The 20,830-nt window shown below is 38.4% G+C and overlaps 1 protein-coding gene across 14 annotated transcripts in view; it reads left to right on the top strand.

The window, feature by feature from the left end:
* LOC113954467 (bifunctional heparan sulfate N-deacetylase/N-sulfotransferase 3-like) overlaps positions 1-20,830 on the top strand; it is a 213,435-nt gene that overhangs the window by 182,354 nt on the left and 10,251 nt on the right. For all 14 annotated transcript variants that reach the window (XR_003530205.1, XR_003530206.1, XR_003530213.1 and 11 more), the window contains 8 exons: positions 3,794-3,881; positions 4,414-4,568; positions 6,783-6,968; positions 8,679-8,807; positions 15,260-15,442; positions 16,872-16,968; positions 17,820-17,943; positions 20,353-20,527. Coding sequence is in view for 1 of the 14 variants with exons in the window: in XM_027658847.1 (XP_027514648.1) it covers positions 3,794-3,881; positions 4,414-4,568; positions 6,783-6,968; positions 8,679-8,807; positions 15,260-15,442; positions 16,872-16,968; positions 17,820-17,943; positions 20,353-20,527 (1,137 nt within the window). In the remaining 13 variants the exon portion in view is untranslated. The remainder of the gene's footprint in view (positions 1-3,793; positions 3,882-4,413; positions 4,569-6,782; positions 6,969-8,678; positions 8,808-15,259; positions 15,443-16,871; positions 16,969-17,819; positions 17,944-20,352; positions 20,528-20,830) is intronic.

A 20,830-nucleotide genomic window follows, 5' to 3' on the forward strand; every position in this document is an offset into this window, starting at 1 on the left:
AATGATTCCCAGACATTTGGGAGGGACCTTCATTGAGACTGTCTCCTGTTTCCTCTTGTCAGAGGGTGGAAAGGCAAAGTGATGTCACAGAAAGTGCACAGTGAAAGGACATCACACCAGTTACAGCTCATTAAACCTCTGTACTGAGAACTCCATTCAGAAGCTAAAAAAAAATGGCTTTAGTTCTGTTTCTTTCCTCTCTTGCAGGGGTTGGAGTAAAGAGGAAATATGACATGGAAATTAAAGTTGCTTTTGCATAGGAGCTCCCATAAAGGGGCTTGGTGTGCTTAACTCGTGTGCTTTCACACTGCACTTTCCATTAGGTTGTCCTTCCTTTGCAGAAGGTTCTTGCAGAAGGTTCAAAGAGCCAACATGGCATTAGAAGTTTTTCTCAAAGCAAAGTAATTCCTAATTTAATGGCTCCTTTGATAGTATTGTCAGACAGAAAATAGTAAAGCAAGCATTGAGAGATGAGATCTGCTTCCCAAAAAAAAAAAAAAAAGGAGGAAGAGAAAAGCTTTTTGGAAAATTATGAAGCTGACCTTGCTTTTGTTGGTGACATGAAAGCCTGTCCTGAAGTGCAGGATGTTAATGCTGCAGCACCGTGTCTGTGTGCTTGCCAACTGAGTTAAATCCACGTGCTTACAAGCAGAATTAACAGCGTATTCAGTTATTTCGCTTTTCGAGTGGCAAAGTTCCTTAGCAGCTTTTGAGCAGGAAAATAGTGGTAAATATGTTGGTATGACTGCACAAAGAAGTCATCGTTCCTCTTTGGAAGCAGAGTTCAACAAGGCATTCTTGATTGATTTCTTTGATCAGTCAAGACATGTGGGTCTGAGTATTTTTTGTTGATGCTGAAGAAATTACAACTGTCTGTTTACCAAAGACAAGTTAGCACTTGTAACTTCTCTGTGCCAGACTCTGAAGTGAAACCGTGTGAGGAGATATTTGAGGACAGGAGGCAGGATGGTTTCCTGGCTGTGCAAGTGGGAAGCAAGTTTGACGATAGGAATTTTATCCTTGGCTTTACAGCTGATTTACTTGAGCAGAAGCTTTTGACAGCCCATGTCATCTGTCTGTGCCTGTTTGTGAGATGAGAAAATATATTGTTTTGCTGCTGGGAAAACTTTTGTCTATTCCTTGGATTGTCAGAGGGGCTTTTTCTGTGATTTTTTTTTTTTTTTGACTCTTGGTGAAGAAATCTTATGTAATCATATAATGAATTCCCACATTTGATTTCTGGAATGAGGAATTTCCTAAACCCTAGTATGTAAGCTTAGGAAAAATTGAAAAGAAAGTACTATGTCTATGAAAGTGGTTATGCAGCCAGCAATTTATTTTCATTACAGCACCAGCAGAAATATAGCATGGATTAAATAATTATTTATAAACATATGAAGGCTTTACTAAATAGTTTTAAAATACCATCTTCGGTACTAATGTATTTATGTAACATTTCATGCAGATACTCAGAGGGTCTGTTCATAAGCAGTCATAAAATATACAGAAAATATCAGCAGCTCCCCTTCAGCATATAAAACAGCATGCAAAAAGGAAATTTTGGGCTTTTTGTCCCCCTACTTTTCTCTCTTTCTGATGGAAACTCACAGTACTAGGCCCTGCCATCTGCTACTGTATATTCTTCATGAGTTTTAACATTTTGTTTTTAGAACCTGAAAGATGAGTAAAATGTCAAGTCGCCCAGAAAATAATCTCAGGCACGACAACTCAAATGTTGGCTCAGCTTGTCTGTGCAAAAAGTGGTTCACAGCAGGTCTGGGCCCTCCCTCTTGGCAGATGGAGCAGGTACCCCCTTGGTATTAGCTGGTATTTCCCAGCATAAGGTGAGAAGTTGGGAACTGCACTGGCAAAACTAATTCCCAGAGAAGGAGTAAACTCTCTATTGCTTTATTATAAAAATGTCATGGGCTTCTTGCTACCTGTTTGGAAGCCTAGATCTCCTCCTTTTCCAGTTCTGGTTTTGCATCCTGCTGGGACCAGACTGGAGCTGACGAGCTGGGAAAGTGTTAGAAAGGTAAGGTTCAGGATAAGATCTTCAGCTGGAGAAATGCTCACAGCCCTTAACAAGGAGGAAAAGAAGGCAGCCCATTCGTGCCCCCTGGCTGTCAGGCTGTGTGTGACCATATCCTTTGCCTCCTACCTTCTAAACCGTGCAGAGATACAATCATCTCATTGAATCGGTTCTCAGCAGCTCGAGGATGGTTTTCATAAAAAATCCTGTGCACATTTGCTACCTTTCATTACAGTCAGAAGCATCCTCGGAGATCTTTGCACTCTCAGCCTCTGCAAAAGCCCTTGTTACAGCATTGCAAGATTTTGCTCTTTAATATTCCACTTCATAAGTCTGGAGCTTGTTTTCAATTACTTCCATTCAGGGCTTCATTTTACTCATTCCCTTAGAAAGTCCCTTGTTCACAGGACATTTTTCAGGCTTTGCAGTGAAAGAAGATGCTCTTTATCAGGTGAGTGCTGGAAAAGACCTGAAGAAGAGCTCACGTGCCCTGGTAAGGTGGATATTGCATCCATCTGCAAAATGGGCCATATTTTAAGGGATTGGAACTTGACTGTACTATGCCTAAGCCCTAAACTGGACTTGACTTCTGTGCTAACATTTTGTTGTTAAAAAAATAATTGTAGACAAATTGCTTACATAATGAAAAGGTCCAGAGAAACTGTAATTAAAATTACTGGCTTATATTTTTCAAGGTACCAAGTTGTCATTGAATTTCAAGAGTAGGGAACCCTCTAGACCTATAAACCTTTGAAAATCTCCAGTCATTTTAATCTTTTCTTGTGCCTTCAAATATGGTCTTCCTTCATAACACACTTAGTTACTCATCTCTGACAATAGTAAAATGCTTTTAACTACTTTGTTAAAATCATTGTGCTATAATATTTACTGACCTTGAAAACTCTTTGATGACCTTTGCTCTTCTATTTCGTTCTTGCTTTGCAAAGTTTGGAAGGCTGGGTTTCCATGTTACACCTGGAAAACTGAAAGAGAGACCAGCAGGATGTAAGAGTTTGGGAGATAACTCCTGTAAATCTTGGGAGTAACAAATCAAGAAGAGCATACTGAAATTAGAGAGTGAGGCTGTAGCTGATGAATAATGCTTTCCCTTTTCTTCCTACATGCTGTTTTCTTGTTTGTACTAATTTAGTGCAAGTACAGGAATGCTGGCAGCCAGTATTGTCACTGTCTGAGAAATGAGTCAGACTTTGGAGGAATCTAAGATCAAGTTGTCTGATGTGGAATAGGCTTCCTCTAACTTCTTTCTGTCTTTCTAGATTTATTTTCTTTTGCATTTCTCCTGATTTTGAAACATGACTGAAATGCTGTGTATGTGCTTGAGCTGACCTATAGAAACATAGTCCTAATAGTTGCTGTTCACCCTATGAATGGAGCAGTGGTAAGGGCACAAGGGACCTGAAATTCGTTCCTGGCTGTGTCCCAGGTTTCCTGAATGATCAGTGGAAGGTCTTTTCTCTGTGTATCCCTTTGTTTTTCTATCCCATGACTCAAGGAGTAAACCAGTATTTAATTGCTAGTCATCTTCGTGAGGAAAAGTATGGAGTTTGCATGCTATCTTTAATCTTTAAATGATAATAAAATATCTGTTACTGCTTTGTCATATATAAAGAGTTGTTTTTAACTAGCAAAACCAATTAAACAGACATATACCTGTAAAATACTTATATGGTTATATTAAATTTCTGTGCCCAGGTCGTGTTTTCTACAGGTATGTTTATATGGTGATTTGCTTTTTTTTAGGCCCTGCTTGACACTCAGAATCTTTTGAGAGCCCAGATTACAAATTTTACTTTCAACCTGGGATTTTCAGGAAAGTTTTATCACACAGGTAAGAATAAAATACTAAAATCCCTTTCATTTTGATGGTGTTCTTTTTAGTGTGAGGACAGTAGGAAGGATAGAGACTAAAGGTCTTAGTAAGCTGAGATTTCCACATTAGGTGCCAGTGTGGAGCAGATTCAATTCCTCCTCCTCCCCTTTTTTAAAATTTAGTTCCTTTCAGCCCCTTGTTGACTGGTGAATCCCACCAATCATGTGAAATTTTCCATTGATTTCACTGAGAGATCTGTTGAGCTACCACAGTTCGTCCTGTTGGATACTGTGGAGGTACAGCAATATGTATTATCCATTAAAATAATTTTGTGCTTAAACCACTGTAGGAATAGGTGGAAGGTATTAAAATAGGATGTGAGCCCAGCAGAATGGTCTGACTCTCAACTCTGTCACCAGCGCCTCAGCAGGCAGTACTTTAAATGGACCCATTTTATTATGTTCATACCATTCTTATCTTTTCAAACATGCATAAGATTATAATAGAAGCAGAGACTTTACTTCTGAGCTATTTTTTTTTCCTTTTGCAGGGACTGAGGAGGAGGATGAAGGTGATGACCTGCTGTTGAGATCAGTGGATGAGTTCTGGTGGTTTCCCCACATGTGGAGTCACATGCAGCCCCACCTCTTCCACAACGAGTCCTCGCTGGTGGAGCAGATGATCCTCAACAAAAAATTTGCCTTAGTGAGTTATAGTTTTGCATTTTGTGTTTAATTTAGGTCCTCAGAAACCATTATTCCTACTTTGTTGGAAAATCAATCCTTGTAGAATTCGGTTTAGCCTCAGTGAATTGAGGGGAAAAAGGAAGTTTTGTTAAAGTGCTTTTTGCAATCACTCTTCTGTGCTGTGAAAATTCTGTTTCTCAACAGTTCATATTTCCTTCTCAATTAAAGTTTGATTTGGCTTTCTAAAAAAAATTATAAAAAAAATCTTTCAGCATGAAGAATTAATATGTTCCCATCTTGGAAAGTCATTATAAAGAAATGATACTCTATTCCAGTATTTTTCTATAGAAAATTTTGTCCAAATAACCCGTTGTTTAGATTAGAAAAAAAAATGCAATTTTCTGAAAGAATAAGTGCTCCATCAAAACATGTCAAATGACTTTATGAAACCACTGCATGTTTAGGATAAGTTACACGTGCCACATTTTCAAAGGTGATTTTCTGCAGTGATATCTAATAACATCTTATATATTCCCTTTGGATCAGCTCTATATAAACTTATTTCGTAAAGCATTGCCTTTACTAATTATTTATTCACAACAAAACTCTGGAAAAAAGGGTTTCAGTGAGAATACAAGATAAAGTAAAACCAGGTTTTAGGTCTGAGGATACCAGAGAAACAGGCTACAGTTACTTTCATACAGCAAAACAAAACCAAAATGCCAAACATAATAGATGTTATTTATCTGAAGAAGTGGTCTAATGTAAAGACCTTAAAATGTCTTAAATCAGAATATCCCAGCAAACATAACTTATTTGCTGAATTACATCTATTTTTCCAACATCCTAATTTTACTTCTTCCTTTTCAAAATGCACTGGTTGCTCTTTAGTTGGCAGGTAAAGACTTTGTTCCTGGAAAGAGCAGGGGAATTTCAAATGCCAGAACAAAAGAGAGTGCACTTATGGCCGTGTGTCAGTGAGTGGGGGAGGACAGTACAGCCCTGAGTATCAAGCAGTTAGTGTTTGTATTTGAAAACTTTGCTTTTAAGTAAGGTACATGCTTTCTTTTAAGATTTTACCAAGTTTACTGAAAATTGTAGTTGTACTGAGTACAGGCCAGCTCAATTTTAATGTGTCCTTTCAAGAAAGCATTCCAGTAGAGGTTAGATTCAGGAAAATTTAAAAATCCTGTGCCCACATTTCCCCTTTTAATACGATTCTGTGTGCTGTTCCAAGCTCCACTGGAAATGAGTTCTTGTGGTTCTGGTGTGACCTAAGACATCCTCTGGGATTAGTCTACAGTATGTAAGCATTAAAGGATGTTATTAGAATAATGCATATTCAACCCTGGCTTTACATAACTCCATAAATTTCCATGTTCTTCACTACTTCCAATGCTCTTAATATGCACCCATTTTTCTTTGAGGTAAGACTTAGAGTCCTTTCATATTCCTTAGTAACTAGTTTATTCAGATGAAGAGGTCCAAGTATCAACCAACTCCTTGCACACAAAGTATGATTACAAAAAAATGCTGAAGATGACCATATGAATACAACCAATATAAAAAACTCTAAAACAGAATTCAAAGGCAGTGCAAGGGCAGCCTTCCTAAATCATGGCAACACAATGACATCTTATGGCCTGTGCATTCTGCTAATCAGACTGTCAAAGAAAGATCTGCTATCCCCTGTTCCTTTGAAAAGTAACCTGAAAGAAAATACATTAAATATGAAGAGAAGGGAGTAGCAGCAAGGTCGGTATGTAAACAAGATAAATGACAGAGTCTGCAGAAACAGGAAATGTGCTACAAAAGGGTTTACTGCACAACATCTGCCTGTGGAATGTTACAAGTGGTTATCTTTTATCCTTTTTTAAAATGACACTGAAATCGTTAAGCTGGTTTTTGAATATGGTTTTTATGTTTTGAGTGGACTAGAGGGGACACACAGTGACTGAAATTCAGCTCCTCATCCAAGTAATTGTGAAGGGACACGCAGTGGAAATCACACTTGTGTAATAGCAAATGCCAAATGCTACCTCTTGTGTTGAACACGTGCCATTTTCTCTCTGAATTCTCTTCCATCTCCCTTCCAGATCAGCATCCTTTGATATTAATCTTATTTGCATTTCAGACCTGCTCTTGATCTCTCATAAAAAAAAGGATCTGAGAACTACCAACACATCAAACTTTTAAAGTTTTTGAAAGCAGCCATTGTTCTGTTGTGTTTTAGGAACATGGTATTCCAACTGACTTGGGCTATGCAGTGGCTCCACACCATTCTGGAGTGTATCCAGTACATGTTCAGCTTTATGATGCCTGGAAAAAGGTCTGGAACATCAGAGTTACCAGCACAGAAGAATACCCACATCTGAAGCCTGCAAGGTACAGGCGAGGCTTCATCCACAAAAACATCATGGTGAGTTGGATTGATGATGCTCACGTTGTACTCTGCCATTTTATGAACAGTTTATTTTTAAGTGGAAAAGCACAGTATCCTGAAAGTTCACATTGTGAGAAGCACATATTGCTCTGCATAAGTAGCAAGATATATCTGACAGTGCCTTGTTAATTAAAAAGAGTCTGTTGCTGATGATGTTACTGCTGATGAAGGTGGCATCCAGGCACCCCGCTGTCAACAGTTTACAGGCTGTTCGCTCCTCTAGTCCTACTGTTAATGCTGGTTCAGAGATCTCAAGGAAAAAATCAGCTTGGCATGGTTCAACAGAATAGGATGGGTTAGGTTTCTCTCAGGTTTTTGGGAATTACATCATTCACAGCCCCCTTTGCCAAGGGAAGGGGTTGTACACAGCAGGCACGGAAGGCGTTGTGCTGCTGCCATCTGGTCACTGGGGCGGAGGCTATTTCGGATTCACATCCTGTCATTATTATCTCAGAAGTGTTTCTAAACAGCTTTCCAAAATACTTGGGGACATGTTCTCGAGTAACTTTCTTTTGGAGCAGGTGGGAAGAGCGGTGAACAGGCGAGATCTGGGGTGTGTGCTGTGTTATAACCTCTGGCTGCAACAAGCAGTTCTGGAGGGTCAGCCACCTTACCACAATATTGCCCCTTAGAACAGAGTTCTGGTATTGTTCTAAAGTTGCCATGGATACCACTTTGCTTAGCTAAATAGTAATATTTTAAAGTTTTGATCTATTTTTGGGTGAAGCAAATTAAAAATGATCTTCAGAAATCCAGGAACAAAATTGACACCGTACAGGTCTGAGCTACACTTTGTTCTCCTCAGAGTAATCCCTGTATGTAAAATAATGTTCATGGATGTGCTCAGGGAGCATGAAGCATTTGGGGAAGATGGATTGACTCGGAATCTCCAAAAATCTCTTTCATGAATATTTGTAAAAACATGTCATTTGAGTCTCACATAATGAGATTTAATACTAGGACACTGTGGTCAAAATCTATTTCCAAGAACAGTCATATAAAACCACCTGTTTGGGGAGTCTCAAGCTTTCAGTTCTCCTGGGCAAATGCATTAATATTTTGCATCTGCAGGCTTATAGTAATGAATACATTCAGTAATAAAATCAGTGTGTAAGATTTGCCAGAGCATCTCCCAGCCAGTACAGCTTCATTCCCTGCCTCTGTGAAGCATTGTGCTCATATTTCATCAGTGCAATCCAAAGGTTTTTTAAAAACATATGGAAGTCTATAGTAAATATACAAATTCCATACATTCTCTGACAACACAGAATTTACAATCTGTGGTCACAGTATCCTTTACATTACAAAAAATGTTGAGAATTGAAATGCAAGAAATAAAAGAGTGTCTACAAACCCACAGCCTATGTCAAATAAGGCACTATATAGACTGATAATATTTCAGATTATGTTTCAAAATATTTTAAAATTTTAGAACTCATTGCTGACTATGCTTCAAGTACTTGGTTGTAGGATGAGGTGTTACAGACAAAGTAAATATGATGAATTTTTGGATATTATGATTTCAGTGTTAATAATTCAACTAGATTATTACTGACTTCTGACAAAGTTGAGATGTCAAAGCTACCTAGTAATTATCAGTTATGTGTTACTTATCTGGCATTTTTTATCTCATTAAAAATATAAACTCTCGAGTCTTTTTTTAAATTATTTTTTTAATAAATTCAGGTGCTTCCTAGGCAAACCTGTGGCTTGTTCACCCACACCATTTTCTATAAAGAGTATCCTGGAGGTCCAAAGGAACTAGACAAAAGTATTCAAGGAGGAGAGTTGTTCTTCACAGTGGTTCTCAATCCAGTAAGTACAATGTCATTTTGAAATGTTTGAAAGAAATTAATTAAAGGAAAACACACATGTGGTCTCCTTTCTAGAGGATGGCAGGAGTCCCAGGGTATTGGTACCATAGCTTGGGCAATTCATGGATTTTACCTGAAAGTTACTGGGCTTAGCAAATGAGATTTAGAGGAAGGCATAGGAACAGCATTTTGAGTCTGGACAAAATATGTTCCATATTGAGCACAGCCAAAAACTATTTTACAACAGTAGGGAAACAGCAAAATTTAATATGGGTGCTTGAGGCATAAGCCTTTCAAATTAAAAGATTGAGCAGAGCAGAGGACAAGATAAGAGGTGAAACAATCGTGATATTTTGATATTAATCAACTTTGATTGTCCCTGCCTGACATCCTTGAACGTGAGTACAGTAATGTCTTTTTATGTATTACAGTTAGGTCTTTGAGTCATGCATTGCTATGTAGACTGTGTGAACACCTAGTTCTGAAAATTGGGATATCCCCAATACAACACAGGCTAGAAAAATAAAAGTTAAATAGATTGTTTTCTAAATATAACTATAAACGAATATTAGGCCAAAGCCTGCCCAGGACCAATTGTTGAAATCCTTTTAGGGAGTGCCTTTGCAAAGGTGATGCATATTTTAAATATCTGCTTATATGTAGTTTCTAAAGTTCTCAGCATTAGTCTGGAATGTAATAATTTTGAAGATTAGGATTTGCATCTTTGTTGGTTTTATGTATTGCATGTATTTATATTGTAATTTGCAAGTCAGAATTAGATTTAGGCATTAAAAGGCAAAGATTTAGACATTAAAATGAAAACAAAGTAGCTTTAGGAGTCTGTCTAATTATGAAGTGGTATTTTGAACTTCATAAACTTTCCTGTATTCTCATTAAAATCGCTGGGATTTCTTAATGTGGAAACACTCAGCTTTTCAGGGGATGCAAAAATTCCCATATGAGGCATTTTCTAAATGTTATTTTTCCTTGACAGAAAACTAAGAATAGGAAACTAACCCAGGAACCATTACAATGTCAGCTAAACAATATTCTGAACAACGAGAATTTCCAGAAATGGGTGTGAAGTCAATGTAAATCTTAACAAATCCCTTCATTATGTTTAATTTGGATGACTGATCTTAAGTGAACATAGTTTTTGAGGTGTAGGTTCCCAGGCTGAGACTCCAGTGAGTACCCTGCACTGAAAGAAGTGCCCCCAAGAGCAAAGCCCAAAAGTTCCCTGTGGTTTGGCTGTGCAGTGGTAGTTTTTCACAAGAGAGGTGCTGCTTCCTTGTGGTGTTCAGATTAACCACGATCTGCAGAATAAACCACAAAACCCCACAGTATATTTTGTATTTTGTGTGTCTGTCTTCTCTTCAGGATCCTGCTGACTGCAGCGGCCCTAAGGCAAGATCATGCTATATCAGGATCTTCCACAAAATGTTTTACAGGAGAAAAAAATAGCAAGTTTCAGCAGCCCTGTATTATTAGTATACTGGCATTATTTTCCCCTACATTATCAGTTGAATAATTAACTTACAGGGAGGTTGTGTGACTTGCACTGATTTAGCCAGGGAATTCTGTAGCAAAGCCACAAGGAAAACATGCATTTTAGAAGTGTGTAATGATGAGTATCTCACCCAGTCAGACAGATCTGTGTCTTTGTTTTATTATCTCACATTATTGCTATTTTTCTTAGCACTGTACTGACTTCAAAACATTTTACCAAGTATTTTTCCAGATAGGCTTGTTAGAATCTTCGGTGACTTCAGATCGATCTCTCTCTATCTGCAGTATTCAGTGGAATTCTTGGATTAGTGAAACAAATTTCTGTTCAGTGTCTCTTAAAACGAAATTGTACCAATCTCCTAAGTATGTCTTGTAACTGGTGAAGGAAGTGCCATTAAATTTTGAGCTTTGTATAACAATGAGGTGGGTATGGACCCTGGCATCAACCACATCATTTCTTCTCAGGTGTGCTGGTAAATCTCTTCATCAATACTGGCCAAGGCTCTCTCAATAACTCTGATAACCCAGTCCTAAAATACCCTTTGAACTGTGGAAGATACAGATTGGGAGCTCTGCTGTCTTACAAGATGAATGTTTAAGGGGAACCAACAGTTCATGAAAAATTTCTATAGCTTTTCTACCCCTAGGAACAACAAACATAAAGATTACAGTAATTGCATTACGTGCACTTCCATGCACTTCCTTACAAGTACTGTGTGTCTGCAGGTGGAAAGTAAAGGGAAAATGCCCTGTGGAGAAGAATTTGGTGAAAGCCTTGGAATGGTTGACAGCCCAACAATGAAAGTAATGTGTTGCCAGCTGTGTGTTCTCCACATGGGTAGAGCAGTGCTGATCAAGAGGGAAGACTGTTAATGCTTTAAGCCCTTTGTCTGATTGATCTTAAAATAATTGTAATCTTTGTCTGCGCTCAGTTCTAAGTATTATTTTCTTCTTAATTTTTACCTCTCCCCAGTTGCAGTGAGTAGAGCTGTTATTAAGCTAATTGACTTGCAGCAAGGGAGAAATTATCTCCTCTAGCTCTAAAAATGAGAGGGTTTGTGTGAGCATCAGCAGAACCTACTGTATCTTAACGTGACCCTGAACAAAATGAATACCCAGGCTTTGGCACTACAGAGGTAAAAACAAAAACAAAGGCATTCAGGCTCAAATCTTCCCTTTCTGTCTGTCCTGCTTGGCACAACCTCATATTTAATTGTACTAAGTGTGAGAAGCAGGAAAGATGGCTCAGTTTGACAAGCTTGAGTGAGAAAGGCATCGGTTTCATCTGCATCCTTCCTATCTGTTCTTCAAAACCCACCCATAAAAGCCAGACAGACAGAGTCTGGTATTTTGTGGGTGGAATAGAAAAAAAAAAAAACACAAAAAAATCCTGAATGAACAGGCAGTATGGAAAGGCTGGGGAACAGACAGGATTAGCTATCTCATTAGAAGTGATTCCTTGTAACAGTGTAGAGGAGATGCATCGAAGTTGTGGGCAATAAGAGAACTTTGCCCTTCTGTGATCCTTAAAATAATCAAATGGAAAGCCTTGCACAAGTGGTTTATTCTATCACTGTGTCAGTCTAATGGAGCAAAACCAGCTGTTACTGAGCCTCTGAATACCTGAAAGAAAATGTTCTGAGCAACTTGGAAACAATATCAGGACTGCAAACAGAGTGTGCACAACGCCAAAATAATTGGAATATAAGTGTTCTGAGAGTTGGACGTACTCTTGTGGCCTGTAAACATTAGCTCAGTAGCTAAAAATTCAGCAATATACTAAACTGGTAATGCATCTGCTCCTAGTGCCTAGCTGAGCCCATGTAATTAATTGTCAGTCATAAATTGAACTTCATTTTGGAGTGTTGTACATAACTTCATTGAGAGGCCTCAGTGCTGCCTTCCCATGTTGTTGCACAGGTTGGAGGGTGACACAGTGCCTGTGATTAAAGTACCTTGATGTCTGGTTTAATAATATGAATTTATTCAAGTTGGAATTGCCTGCAGTAAATTTATATATGGTAAAAAATATGAAGTATACACCCAATATGTAATAAATGCTTATTTCCAGTTTTTTCTTATGCAAACTCTTCTAGTACAGATTTAAAATGCCAGAATAATTGATCTGTTTAACATCATCAGTATCCTGAAGGTCTCAGACCTCCCTCCATTTCCCTGATGGGGAAGGAGTGCAGAAATTCTGGGGAGAAGCTGGAAGGGGAAGGCAGAGTATAGGGAGGCACCTTGACTGCTCTGATTTGAAATGTGCAAAAGCAGGAAAGGAGCTGCTGCCTAGAGCCAGATTTAGTCCCAAGCCATCACCTTAAAAGTTGTCTGCATTCCATTTCAGTTCCCTCATGAAAGATATTAAATCCTGTGGAGACTGTGCATTGAAGTGCAGCCAAGATGATAGTTTGTGTATGAGGAACAGCAAAAAAGGGTGATCCTCCTGCACTGAGAGAAAGAAAATGCTGAGATGCCCTGAAAGAAATTATTTGAGAAGAGTGCTGGAAATAATAAAATCAAATGAGCTCTTTTTATCTGAAAGGGAGGTTAAAATGCTTGTTAGAGTAAATATAAATCCATTCACAGCTGCTTCCCTTTTGAAGAAGGAATAAAGAAATATATGAAGCTCTGCTTGTATTTTACAGCATTTCCCAGAGGTGCAACAATATTGAACAAATAGTGTTATTTACTAGGTCTGGCCTTGTGAGATGCCCACAAAGGATTCCTTTTAAATCTCCTGATCACTGGTTCTAAGAGAATAAATCTTCAGTAGTATAGTGTGCTGTTAGTTGCAGACAAAGAGTAATCACTGTCCCTAGTTAGAGCTTGTTTGAATGAATCAGGGTGTGGTATGGTAGAGCAAAACAAAGCGTCATAACTCAATGTGGAAGGCAAAAAAATATTCATTATGCGTTGTCTTGGTGTGAAACAGCACCACCTGCACAGGGAGGTGGGTGGTGACACACCGTCCCTCTCAGCTTCATCTGTTGTATTTTTGATGCCATATAGAAGTAAAGGAGACCTTTTCTTCAGTGTAAAGTCACGTATTAGATCGTGTATTTGGTTACATTAAGTGTGGACTTTTTTACAAGAGTCAGTCATTCAAGTTTCAAACCAGCATTTGATCGTCTTTGTGATGAATAATTTACCATAAAGTTTTTGACATACAAAAACCCCCCTGTAAAATGGGAGCTAAGGTCTCTGATGTATTTTTCCCCTTCACTGGCACAGTTTTATAAGCTAGAAATTATTTATGATGATATGTCCAATCAGTTTTTCAGCCTGCACTCTGACATTCTTAAAATTACAGTGATATTCTCTTCAGGGGAAAAAAATAATACATATTTTCCCCAAACTAGCAATCTTTTGAACTGCTCTTGCTTTTTCTTTCATGGCAGTGCTGTAGCTGCTGGCAGGTGAGGAGTTGCCAGGAGGTGAATTGACATTAAAAATGTCAGAGGTCAGGCCAGGTGTAGGAAAAGAAAGAGGCTGTCAAGAAAACAAGTTAACCTTTCTTATGGAAACCTGCTGATCGCACCTTTGTTGAGAACAACGTTGTCCTGTGGCTGGTCTGTTCCTGCTTTGAGAACTGAAATAAAAAAAAAACAACTTGAAAAGGTTATACATTTGGTTACCTAAAGGGGAGGGGTTTTCAATCTCTGTCCTGTCTGCAGTAGATTCCAGTTTTTCATTCTTTTCTTCTTTTTTTTTTTCGAATTGAAGGCTGGAAGTCCTTTACAAAAGATTAACTTCAGTTCCTGAACTAATTTCAGAATTATGACCATGATAAGCCTTTCTTTTTTTAAAGTGGCTTACATCAGGTCTTACTTTAAATAGAAATTGCTCATTCATGGCATTAGCAGATTTATTTATGAAACGAGTCATGTTTCTAATTTTTTTAGTGGAAATCAGTCTGAAGAGTGTAGTTTATCTTGGGAGAGTTCTATTTTAAAAAGAACTTCAAAAAAGAACTCGGAGAGGTGAGGGTTGCAGATTTCAGTGTAAGAACAGACTGTTTCATCAGTGAAAAATTACCTTGGAAAATGGATCGTTGTACAAAACAGAGGTTTCAGTCTTGAGCCCATGTGAGACCATCCTTGCAGTCCCTGTGTTCCTGCTCTGCTCATCAGCACAGGTTTTAGGTGCACCCAAACACCCCCTTGCTATGAGAAACCTCCATGGAAGCATTGCTTCCATTGGGAGTGTGGAAGTGCAGTTGGATCCCGGGATGGAGGGAGGAGGGTGTCTCTGAGCATCACTTTCAGTGCTGGGAGAGTAAAAGTAAAATACCAGCAGGCTTAAAACTTGAGGATTTTTTTTTTATTTGAGAGTGTTTTATGCACGATTATTTGGATGTACTCAATCGGGTTTCAGAGGGTTTTTTTGCCTTTTCTCTCTATGATTTATCTGTCAGCCCAGTGCTTGCAGAGTGACTTTGTAGAAGAGATGAGTTATTTATCCTGTAGAATTTACAGCTGGAGCAAAGAGATTTAAATCACAGCAATAGAGGTCAGCTACCTCTTGGTCTCTGCCTTCTTTACTCTTCCATGGAAACAGAAATCACATTTTTAACCTTGCATATGTATTTCACTTTAGTTAAACTTGCAAGCATTGGTTTTGCTCTATCCTCCATTAAGTAAATTTACATAAAGATTATGTCAGTATTGCCCAGCCCCAGGGTAGGATTGCACACCCTGGTGCTCACAGAGCTCATGGGACCTGTTCCAGCGATTTCCTCAGTGATTGCATGGAGTTGACTTGAGAAGGAGGATGGAATTCAAGGAAGAGCAAGGGGAGTGAGGTCTGTGTGAATGTGATCCAAGTCCTGCAGCAATAAATAAGAGCTAAAGGCAAATGAGATTTATATTATCTGGGGTTGCACTGCCATCTAGTGATGCAGAGACTCAAGGTGTGCTGTCTTTATTTTGTCTCCTGCAGATCAGCATCTTCATGACACACTTGTCTAACTACGGAAACGACCGCCTGGGCTTGTACACCTTTGTCAATCTGGCCAACTTTGTTCATACCTGGACAAACCTCAAACTGCAAACCCTTCCTCCAGTTCAGCTGGCTCACAAGTACTTTGAACTATTCCCTGAGCAAAAAGACCCTCTCTGGCAGGTGGGCAGGTTTGCTGATTCAGAGATCAGAAAAAAATTGTCTCGATGGTGTTTCTTGTGAAATTCTTCGTTTCGGTTTCTCGTAGAGAAAAACATCCATATTATTTAGATTTACCAGTTGGTTCCTTAAAACAGCTTATTGAAGCTTCAGTGTGTGATTGTGTTACCTGCCCCTTGTAAAAGGGTGTGAAATGGATATGTATTAAGATGTATAATTAAAATTATCTTTAATTCATTTCATTTGTGACTGTACTTTTAAATCGTGGGAAAAGGCAGGAAAGTGCATGTTGTGTTATTTCTTTCTCTTCTCCTTTCGGGACTAACAGCAGTAAAGCATTTGACAGAGAGGTGTATATGCATATTCTAGCAGTTAAAGAAATGAACTTTTCTTCAAGTGTATAAAGAGAAAAGAGCATTAAGACCATGGATACCCTAATGCTAAACTGATTAACCGAGTAGAAATAGATTTAGATAGATTAGAAAGTTATAGAAAAGGCTGAGAACTGCCCCAGAAAGAAGTTTACCAAGAAGCTGTTGGTACCCAGGTCCTTGCAGTGATAATATGTAACCCAGATATCATCTTCTTGAGGTGACTTGATAGAAATACTCTGAGGAGCAAACGTTATTAAATCAAACATTAAAATGTATTTCAGCTTGCTTACTCAAATGTTTTCCAGCCTTGGATATTAAATTGCCGACTTAGGATCTGAGATTGCAAATTTGTACCTAAATATGCATCTTGAAATTCATGCTGTTATTGAATAAAACATTGAACTGGGGGGGGGGGGGAATGTCGGGAATTTTGCATTATACTAAGATAAAATGAATTTAAAAATGGAAATTAGCCTGTAGCCAAATTACTTGAAAAATTATAATTACTTAGAAAAGACATTTGTAAGTAACAGTGACTAAGGCATACTGAATATGGTGTATTTGGTCTATAATGCACATTAATCTGAGTACAGTTACATATTTTTAAGCCTGGAAAGGGTACATGAAGATAACTCCCTTCACCTCAGGGCAGTACTGCCAAACAGCAGTGTCAAAAACTGTGTGCAAGTAGGATTTCCAAAACAAACTTAAACTGATTCAGTTGTAAAGCAGCAAATGAGAAAAACAAGACTAATTTTTACATACTGATTTGAACTGGAAGATCAGAATATGTATGTGTATGGAAAGCCTTAAATCATAATTAATTTACCCTTTTAGTTTAAAAACTGCAGCATGTGTAGTGTGGTAGCTGTTCTAGTAATGTAGAATTAAAAATCAGTGATTAGATAACTCATCAACGATTTAAAGTCTTTCTAACTTGTATATCATTGATACATTTGTACATGGGTGAAAAATTGGTAGTTTACACATAAAGATAATTTAAGAACCTTGTCAGGTGTGATGACCAGGGAAATTCTGAGTTTTCTTCTCTGTTTCAGAATCCCTGTGATGACAAACGGCACAGAGATATCTGGTCTAAGGAAAAAACCTGTGATCGGTTGCCAAAATTCTTGGTTGTAGGACCCCAGAAAACTGGTGAGATTTTATTGCATTTCAGCAACATAGGCTGTGTGTCAGTTGAAACAATTTTACTCAGCCTGCTGTGTAGAGATCTTGATCATCTAACAGCATTTTTTAATTTTCAGATATCATCCAAGGGTACTTCAATAATGTGAGTTACAACAACAGACAGTAAACATAAATGAAAGGCAGGGTTCAGGTGTGTGTCAGATTTTTGGGGCTTTCTGTCAAAATGAGTAACACTTTGATAAATGATCAGTAAGACAGACAAACTCTTGTCAAAGTGGAAAGAGGAGATGACAGGACAGACATTTTTCGAAGGGTTGGATTCTGAATTGCAAGTACTTATCTGTCCTGCAAGTGTCTTGTTTATAGAAACCTGTTATTTCTTGGCATTTATTTCAAGTCAGGAAGTTGCTAATGGACAGTCTGAATTGCAAGATTGCAGTAGCTTATAAATTAACTTAATGGTTAATTTTCTTCTCTGTAATCAGAAAATTGCATATGTGCTTCCTTTCATCTTCACCAGTCCCTAATAGCTCCTTGAGTGCAAGAGTTCTAAATTATTTTTTGTGACAGTCTCACTTAAACCAATAATTATTTTTAAAACACAGTTATTATAAGTGTGAAAACCAGATTTCAGGCATTGGCATTCCAATTCTTTTGTTAACTATTTACAGTTCTTTAAATGTCTTCCTTCTGAAAGCTCAGAAAGCACAGAATCTTAGGTGACATAAACCAGTATCCTCTCACTGAAATGAAATGGAATAAAGCTGGTTTAGTCCATCTGTGAGTATGATCCCCCCAAAAAATGTGTGTGTGTGTATTTTTTTTTTTTAAATCTTGGACTTTTATCCTATTTGCAGGTACCACAGCCTTGTATTTGTTCCTGATCATGCATCCTTCCATCATTAGTAACTCCCCCAGCCCAAAAACCTTTGAGGAGGTACAGTTCTTTAATAGAAATAACTACCACAGGGGGATTGATTGGTAAGATGGGTTATTAGTATAAATATACAAGTTTATATATTGTGAACAATACAAAAATGACATTGCTGTTGGTAATGGTAACTGTGCATATATAGAGTGAGATAAGAAATAACCTTCAGTGAAATGAGAAAGAAATGCAAGTGAAGAATAATCTTACTACAGAATATCATAAATGCATTAACTTTTATGAGGCTTTCTTGTATAAATCCATATCTTAATATATACAAAGCAGTAACAAAGTATGTTTTTCTCATTCTCACATGCTTTTGAATTTGGGACAATAATGGTTGTCAGTTGGATTATATGGACACAAAAATTATGTTCCTGTTGTAAGTCTTATTTCTTACAAGAAAAAAAAAATCAGGAAGAGGCATTTTTTTCCTTGAAATAGGATTTAGAAATAGTAATCATGTAAAAGGGGGGGCAGGGAAAGCTTCTTAAAACATTCTTTAAAATTCAAGCAATTGAGAGGATGTGTCTCTGTAGGTTAGTAAGTGATGGTAAAACAAAGCATGTGTCCCTGCTGCCATGTTCTCTGTGGATACCAGGGAGTCACAGGCACAGCTCCACCAGAGTCACTCCTGATTTCTCCTCTTTCAGAAAGGGCTGCACTGTAAAGCACTGCACAATGAGAAGCGGTAACGTGTCGTAGTGGCTGGGGAGCACCACTGAAGGATTATTGATTTTTTTGTCTTGTTTCTTTATTTTACCCCCAGTTTAAGGGAAAGTAGGTTTATTGCCTTTGACTTGGTATTCATCCATAAAATTAACAGTTCTGTGGTCTCGGTGCAGACACGTCAGATCCAATTTGTTTGCCAGTCACTCGGTTTTCCGAGTTGTAATTGTTGCAGCAGATTCCTACTGGAAAGTGTGGCGAGTCAGCCAGTTACAGCCAGCTGAGAGGTGCTGGATGAATGACTGGGAGTGGGAAGGCTGCCTTCTTGCTGCTGAGGCTTTTGGAGTCAGTGAAGATGACAGGCAAGCCAGGCATAGCAGCTCCACACTGATGGAGACAGCCTAAGTGCAGTGAGCCAGTTCTTCCACACAATCAAGATTTTCATGTTGCTGGAAGACCACCTTGCTGCTTCTCTCGATCCTCCTGCCGTATCCACTTCCCTAACGTGCAGATGCAATTTGGCTGCCAGGCCTGTGCCAGATCACCTTCATCTTAACACGGCACTGGTGCATAAAGCTCCTGGTGGTCAGCCTGTCTAGACCAGGCATGTCCTCTTGACAGGTTCTCCCCACAGCTCCCACCTGTGCACTGGGTGCCCCTCTCACCACTGCCAGGCTCTCACACTTGAGTCTTGGATCCTCACAACTGCCCACTGGTGTAGCTGCTTAATTTTAGATTTGTGTTCTGTCTGCCAGACAAATCTCTCAGACTTTCTAGTCTGATAGTGTATTTTAATGCTGGCTCGTAATGAGCTTACTGAGTGGTAATTAGATAAAAACTCTCTCCTCATTAGTCCATTAATTGGCTAGGATTCTTGTAAAAATCACGAATAACAATCAGTTCAATTTCTTTTGGGGTTGTGTGGATACAGCTTTATCCCTGACCCTAACTGAGGCTTTGGCTGGGCTAGCTACAGAAGCAGAAGAGGTTCTCTCAGCCCTCATGACCTCAGTATTACCATTTTGAAAGCAGTATAGGTGTAAGTTGTCATCAGTGGTCTTCAGGAGAGATTGTTTTAAATGGCATTTATTTATTTTATCAGTAGAGTTTAACTGAAGAATCAAGAAGACAAACATTTTCCATTTATTCTTTTCCCCAACAATAATGAGAGGTTGTCTGAGGGCCATGGATAAAGAAGAATATTGAATTCAACTTCATAATGGATGAGGAAAGCTCACAAAACTAAAAGGAATACAACCCATGTTTCCCCAAAACTGGGTCTCAGAACAATAAGTGAAATATTCTGTCACTGCTTAGAAACCTTTTACCTTAGAAACCATTTTACCTAATGAAACTGTGTCAGTGCATCTTCCCCACATAAACAGACTCTTTTGAGTAAAAGCAATTCTGATACTGAGTATCTTTTTATTACAGTTTTGCACTGTAATTGATGGCAGCAAAAGGGCAAATTTGGAAAACTCAGTTTCTGCTTTTGACTTCCGCAGTTTGTTCTGACTGAAAAGTGAGAATTTGCTAATTTTAAGAAGATACATGAATATTGTAACATTTTCATCTAGTTACAAAAAGATAGCTGCAATGTCTAGTTATATGTAGTGAGAAGAAAGCTAGTACCAAGTAAAATATCATCAAAAATATAATGTAAACTTCTGTTTGCTTCTGTTTAACAGTTAGCTTTTATTTTATGTTGGTATTCCAGAGTAAAATATGCTTAACAGATTTATCAACCTTTATGTGATTTTTAAGTAAATCTGAGGATGATGTTGCTTCCCTAGGTACATGGATTTCTTCCCCACTCCTTCTAATGTCACCACTGACTTCCTCTTTGAGAAAAGTGCCAACTATTTCCACTCTGAGGAAGCTCCCAAGAGAGCTGCTTCCCTCATCCCCAAGGCCAAGATCATCACCATCCTCATCGACCCGTCGGACCGGGCGTATTCCTGGTACCAGGTACGGACCTGGAAGAACACAGGCAGGCACAATTCAGGGTTTCCACCTTGAGTCCTCTCTGTGTATGCTCTCAGTATATATGGATATAAAGGGTTTGAATAGTGCAAGGTTTTATTCATCAGTCAGTGACCATATGTGCTCACACATGGGCTGAGGTATGTCTCCTAATCCTGGAAGTATTTAAGGGTTGAAATACCAGAAACCACCTTTTCAAAGGTCTGCCTATAATATAAACATGTAAAAGTGCTTATTTGATTAATTTATGTAAATAGCACATCTAGAAATTAGTTTATAGACACAGTT

This window comes from Corapipo altera, unplaced genomic scaffold (assembly GCF_003945725.1).
Source record: "Corapipo altera isolate COAL_440 unplaced genomic scaffold, ASM394572v1 255, whole genome shotgun sequence".
Taxonomy (NCBI): domain Eukaryota; kingdom Metazoa; phylum Chordata; class Aves; order Passeriformes; family Pipridae; genus Corapipo; species Corapipo altera.